General features: G+C 34.2%; 1 protein-coding gene across 1 annotated transcript in view; it reads right to left on the bottom strand.

The window, feature by feature from the left end:
• Positions 1-5,117, bottom strand: part of PDGFC (platelet derived growth factor C) — a 550,893-nt gene extending 545,776 nt beyond the window's left edge. Inside the window, exon 1 of the mRNA XM_053703771.1 lies at positions 3,958-5,117. Coding sequence (XP_053559746.1) covers positions 3,958-4,081 — 124 coding nt within the window. The 5' untranslated portion in view covers positions 4,082-5,117. The remainder of the gene's footprint in view (positions 1-3,957) is intronic.
• Positions 5,118-6,708: the final 1,591 nt, after the last annotated feature.

The raw sequence follows: 6,708 nt of genomic DNA on the forward strand, positions 1-6,708 counted from the left end.
TTAACAAAAGGTATAAAGAGAAATCAACAAAATTGATAATGATAAAAAATAGGAATGTTGCTTAAATTCCCATGCTCTATTCACACCATTAAAGTGTCATTTTGACTTTTATATCCATTTAAAAATATTAGTTCAATGAATCAGCGAAGCATGAAAACGTATTTTTCTTCATGTGTAATAAAACATAATCCACATCTACAGACAATTGATATTAAAATAACCATACCAAAATATAACAATACTAAACAAAAACTTGCAGGGCATATGTCTAGTTAGTATCTTGGAAATAAATATAAAATTATAAATCGGAAAAAAAAATTCCAAGTAGAAAATATATTATTGAAACCAGAAAACCAGACATTGATCATGTGTCATGTGTATTAAATAGAATGAAATGTTTTGCACACTGCTAGCTGTAAAATATTATTTAAACATTATAGACAATACATGGGACCCTATTACAGTGAAACCATATGGCCCTCTTGTTGCTAAAACAAGTAATAACTTTCCCAATGCTTTTTCAGTTGTGTATATTTTCTTAAGTGTCTTTCCGCTTTGTCTCAGCGTAAGAAATTGTTGAGGTTTGGGAGCTTTTGTTTAACTTTTAGTCTGTTTGGAGTTGGTGAATACTCATATACGTTTAAGTAACTCTTTAAAGACATACAATAAATTAGAGTTCAACATCTTTCTGTTTAATTTGGGTACATTACCATAACATCACAATATATAAATAAAGTCAACCCAGTAGAGGGATCAAATGCTTCCTTTAGTCATGTGACCAAATTCATTCACACACCACTTGCCTTGCTTGTTCTGTCTGCTCCTTGTGCAATACTCTATCTCCCATTCAGAACTGTTTGCTAGCCTCTCAACCAATCAGATGTAGTACACAATTTATACTATGAATCTAGTTCCATATACGTGTATATTGTTTAACCCTTTCTTTCAGGAGTAGTAACTGTTCACTTTTTCAGGCAGTTATTGCTAGAGTAATAGTAAAATCATAATGGAATCTATCATTGTATTTAAGGTGAACTACCCTCTCAACCAGTCAGATGTAGTACACAATTTATACTATGAATCTATGTGTATATTTGTTTAACCTATTCTTTGAGGACTAGTAACTGTCCACTTTTTCAGGCAGTTATTGCTAGAGTAATAGTAAAATAATAATGGAATCTATCATTGTATTTAAGGTGTATATATTTTTACCCTAAATAGGCTGCTACCCTTCCAAAAGAGAGTTCCACTTCCCAGAGCCAGTGCCTCCAATAGCTTGCTCAGGTATACTTCTCCCTACCAGGTACTGGATTCAGGCAACATTAGTAATGCGTAGCAGCCAGCATTTAAATGATAGATGTGAGGATCATTAAAATATGTTTTCAGGAGCAGCAATATTGAAAATTAATGTCTTAAAATGCTTCTTTAAAATTTAGGAACCAGCAAGTCACTTTAATATCTGATCTCTTTGTTTTAGATGGGGACTAATTTAAATCATGTTAATGTATATCCTGGGATACAATAACAAAATAAAACTACAGTCATTCTATGATTTAACCATGTTTCAAGTAAATCCCAAAATATTTTGCACACAAAACATTATACACTGCTTCACTGATAGCAAGATTCTTTTGTATACAGATTAGATTTGTGTGTTTTTGAATTTCAATCAACTAAAAGGTACATTAAAGTCAAAACATTTATTTCTTCATATAAAAGGGGAAACACTTAAATATCACAACCTTGATAATGTAAAAAATGTTAAAGCACTTTAAACTGATTTTAAAATTAGAAAGAAGTGCATGTTTGTGCCAACTGATGCTCAGGTATCAATTACTTACTGCATGGGAGGGGAAGCTGCCAGAACTGTATTGGTGGACATAAACAAGTCTGCACAAGTATGGAAACCAAAAGTAGTTTTATTAAGAACAGAAAGAAATACTTAACAAAGGGAAATGATTGCCCCCTCCAAGCACAAAATAGATTCTAAAAAACACTGTAGATCCTAACTTTGCCAGGCTGCCTCCCACAGACAGCTGTTTCGTGCTTGTTGCTCATCACAGCGCAGGCTGCTTTCTGGCATGCTTGTCTAATATCTATTAACACACATGAAAACACACACTATATCAAGGTAAACTATAAATATAATAAAAGATGAAAAGATTTTATATATTAGTAAAATTATACATTTATTATCACAACTGTTATACTTAGCAATAGTCATAAAATACTTTTAAGCATTTCACTGCACTTAAATCTTATATGCCTAACTTTGGCATGGTAGTTAGGTAGTTACGCATTTGCTAAAATATAATAAAATGTAATTGCTTTAAAAAATATTCAGTGTTTTCATTCACACTTTAAAAAAAGTGCATGCTCCTTTAAAGCAGTAAACTCATTTAACACACATATATTTTACAGTGTCAATTTATTCTAGGAATCTACTATAGAAGTAGAATTCTTTCAAAGCTGAGAAGCAAAGACAAAGGTCATCTTGATCAATCCCTGTCACAACATAGCAGGGTTCCCCCTCCGTTTGATCATTTTCTCTTGCCCATTCCCAGTAAGCCTTATTAGAGATTGATCTTAGAGATCCTCTTTGATCAGATTCTCTGGCATTCTGCAGGTGCTACATGTCAACACATTAAGAGGCTGCATGCAGCAACAATAGCAGGCTCTCTGAACTTCTATAGTACATGAGATAGTGGTGCGTTGTGCTGCTTATCTCAGAGAGCATTTAACTGATTCTGCTCTTCATCATTTTAAACTTCTCTGTTAAAGCAAAATACATAGGGGTAGATTATATTTCGCTTGTAAATATTTTTTGCGTGCAAACTGGTGCTACAGAAATTGCTTTAGACTTTAAAGTGACACTGAAATTAATGTTTTCATTTGGGTATAAACATTCTTATTTATTGTGTGGAGGCTTGTCTCTCTCCACCAATTGGGTGACGGGAGTTGCTCTTAGTATTACCATAAAGTACACAACTGATACTGCTGTGTTAGTTACAATTTAATGTAAATAGCTTTTACTTAACTTAATATTGTAGATTATTGTTTTTTTGCTGCCTTTTCATCTACAACATAGAATTTTTATAAGATGTTTTGTTAATAACAACATAATGATTAAGCTTTTCAACTGGAATAAAATCAGCTCATAGTAACAAAAAATAAATTCATTGCCCGCATATAAAATCATTCATTGCTTATGTCAACTTGATTTACAGTTTTGCTGCTGAAATAAATGTGGTAAATTCATGTGGTCAGTATTTAATTGCTGAAGTTTTACCACAGGCACCGTAGGTTATGGAAATAGATGATACTACAGCAAATAAATTTAAGACTTAAAAAACATTCTTACTTATAATGCACCCACCAATTTCACTTTTAATACTGATATTATGCAGTAACTGTTCCTTCTCACAAAAAGCTCAACAACAAAAAAATACTTCATAATGTAAAATCAACAGCACAAGCGCTTAAAAATCTGAATAATGTAAATCATATGGAGTTCAGAGGCTAAGCAAATTACACACCCTGAAGCTGCCCTGGCCGTATGAAAGAAACCTTTCTCTTGACTTGCTCAGTCCCAGCCTCAGGGATATTTCATTTGAGGGTTTTCTAAACATTTCAGGTACACATGAAAGCTGAAAGTAATTCTCATTTCCGATGCAGGATTAGGTTGTTTCCAGTACAGAAAAAAATAGAAGCCATTCACTAGTTTAAAACCACAAACGGATCTAACTCTACAGGCACATATATTAGTATAAATGAAAGGGAAAATTATTTCTTTTTCTACTTATTTAGGCTTTTGAAATGTCTTTAGTTACTTTGGTAGTGTCCAATTCTAAGTCACCTTAAACTGACACCACTGGAGTTATTCAGGATGCTGTCTTTCTTGCAAATTATATAGCCAGGTTGTAAATTATGTGTTAAAAAAAGCAAACGCTGTCTTACCATTTTGCTCCTTGCCACTTTCAAAGTGGAACTTGCTGCTTAGATTGGATTCCGCTTGTACTCCATGGTGGTGGAAGTCCAGAGCTGTAGTAAGGACTCTGAGGATAAGAACTAGCAGGATCATTTGGATGAATGAGGGTGAACACGCTCGCTAATAGTACTTAAGATTCGCAAGTTCAGAGTCAGTTTCAAAAGAGCATGATAACTGCACCCCTCACAAGAAAGCACTGAGCCTGTTTTGGCAACATTGGTAGCAGATAATCACTGGGTAGATCCCTCATAATCCCATGTAAAGACAACTCTTTTCCGATTTTGTTTTTCTTTTCTGTCTCCAGTTTAGAAATCCAAATAAGATAAGGTGATCAATCCACAAAAGGGTAAATCCAGCAGGCAAACGCTAGAGGAATAAAAGTTTATTTTTGTTGCAGCGTGTGGAATAATACAGATACAAATATTCTATTGATTGCACCTGTCAAAGATTTTTTTTTTTTTAAAAGTAATTATAAAAGCAGTGGAAAAAAATAAAATTATATGAGTACAGAACAAAAGACAAAAAAAATTACTTTTAATATCCTTAAAATTCAAACTGATTTTAAAATAAGTGATTAATATTGAAATAACCACATTCTTGAGCAACTTTCACATGCTTTTCTATATCAAGCACTGAAAAAACGTGAAACTTTTGCTTTACACCCTGCGGGAAAACAATGTGACAGTCAGCAAACGTGTCCCCTCAGGACATTGTAAGCTTAAACGTGTCTCAATACACCTCCCTTTTTTTTTTTCTTCTCACCGGCAGTTCCTTTTTTAGGCAGTATCAAAGTCTGTGTGCTCCACGGCCGTTCTGATTATTTACCTTTACTTTTTGGCTTTGCACCAAACTTTCGCACAGTACTTCCCTGATCAGCACAGTGACCCAACAAGCATGAAAGTAAAGGAGCAAGTGAAATCTTCGCCTGGAAGCAGGTTTCATACAGTAGGGCGATCCTCCAGGGCTTAGTAGGACTGCAGGTCAATCAGGGGTCTGCTTACATTGCTGGTGGGATTCCTGCTCTACTGAAAAACACAGAAGTGGAAAGGAAACAGTTTCTTAGCTAAGAGTCTGAGAGCTTAGTGTGGGTGTCTGTTTAAAGTTTTCTCCTAGCTGCAACAAATGAGGAGTTTAGCTGATGAAAGTACTTGACTCCTTTCGTCCTTCCCCCTCTGCTTTCCTTCTTTGTGCCTTGGAGTGATTGCACTGCCACCTGGTGACACAACAGGTGCTACAACAGCGACAAGGAGTCCAGGAAATGCTACTTCAGACAGGACAAAAAGTTGGGAAACTAAAGCTTTTGTACACTATAGACTAATCCTGGATTAACAAATCTGTGGCCCTGCATGTAATAAAAATACCTCGGCTTTTGTTTCCTTTTACAGCTTACTTTTACAAAATGTGTTTGCTTTATGGGAAACTTGATTGCAATTCATAAGCAGCCTTTTATTTTATTGAAAAATGATTTGGTGTTTTTTTTTCATTATTACAATAATAAACTACAACGCACAGTCTTCTGCACTGGATAAATCCCACTTGCAAATTCTTCAAACGACACGACAACCTTTATTAAAGTGTATATTAACCTACACATTTCTGAGTATAGTAAAATAGCAAAGTAAAAGTAAGAAAATGATTATATAAATATGTCTGCATTCAGAAGTTACATATTTCTCAAGAAACAAATAACCTGAAAACATACACTATAGAATAATCTGTGAGATATCTAAATATCACTAAAAGGGATCCGAAAGTCAAAATTAAACTTGAATGACTCAGATAGACAATATCATTTTAAGACACTTTCAAATTGACTTCTATTTTAAAGAAGTGCTTTGTTCTTTTGGTATCCATTGCTGAAAAAGAATGCATTCATATTCTACACTAGTTGGAGCTAACTGCTGATTGGTGCCTGCACACATTTTGTCTCTTTTGATTGGCTAGCTAGATGTGTTCAGCTAGCTGCCAATAGTGCAATGCTGTTCCTTCAGCACAAGATAACAAGATAATGAAGCAAATTTGATAATAGAAGTAAATTGGAAAGTTGCTTAAAATTGTATGTGTTATCCAAATCATGAAATAAACTTTTGGGGTTTCCTATCCCTTTAAAGGGACGTGGTAATTCAATAATTAAAAGCTCTAACACATTAGAGCATTATTTCAGTACACAAAAGCCTCATAGATAAGTATGTGTTTAACCCCAGAAAAGTGTGCAATTGTATAGTTATGCTTGCATGCTGATGAGCCTGTTCCAATAGGGCACCATGGCCTGTGATCAGTGGCTACATTATATGTCATTGGATCCCCAAAAGTGTTCTACTCTGGAGCCTAAATGTATTCCAGCCCCTGAATGAGAATATGCATTTGTGGGGGTTTAATGCACAATTACCAATTGACATTGGAGCCATAATAAAATACTATAACCAATTAGAACATTTTATTATTGCATTACCATGTCCCATTTAATCAGTAACATTTTAGGCCTTGTTCAATGAGATTTGCTCAAAACAACTTCAATGTAGACTTGTTCCCTTAATTATACTGATTACATGTATTTAAAAAAAAAACTGCATTTTCGATAGCATAGCTAAACACAAACAGCACACTACTATAAAAGTTAACTGAAAACGTATTATTTGCCCTAATATAATACATATGTATAACAGTTTGGAAATAGATATATACAATGACAAACACATGAAAACAGGAAATGATGAGAC

Source organism: Bombina bombina, chromosome 2 (assembly GCF_027579735.1).
Source record: "Bombina bombina isolate aBomBom1 chromosome 2, aBomBom1.pri, whole genome shotgun sequence".
Classification (NCBI taxonomy): domain Eukaryota; kingdom Metazoa; phylum Chordata; class Amphibia; order Anura; family Bombinatoridae; genus Bombina; species Bombina bombina.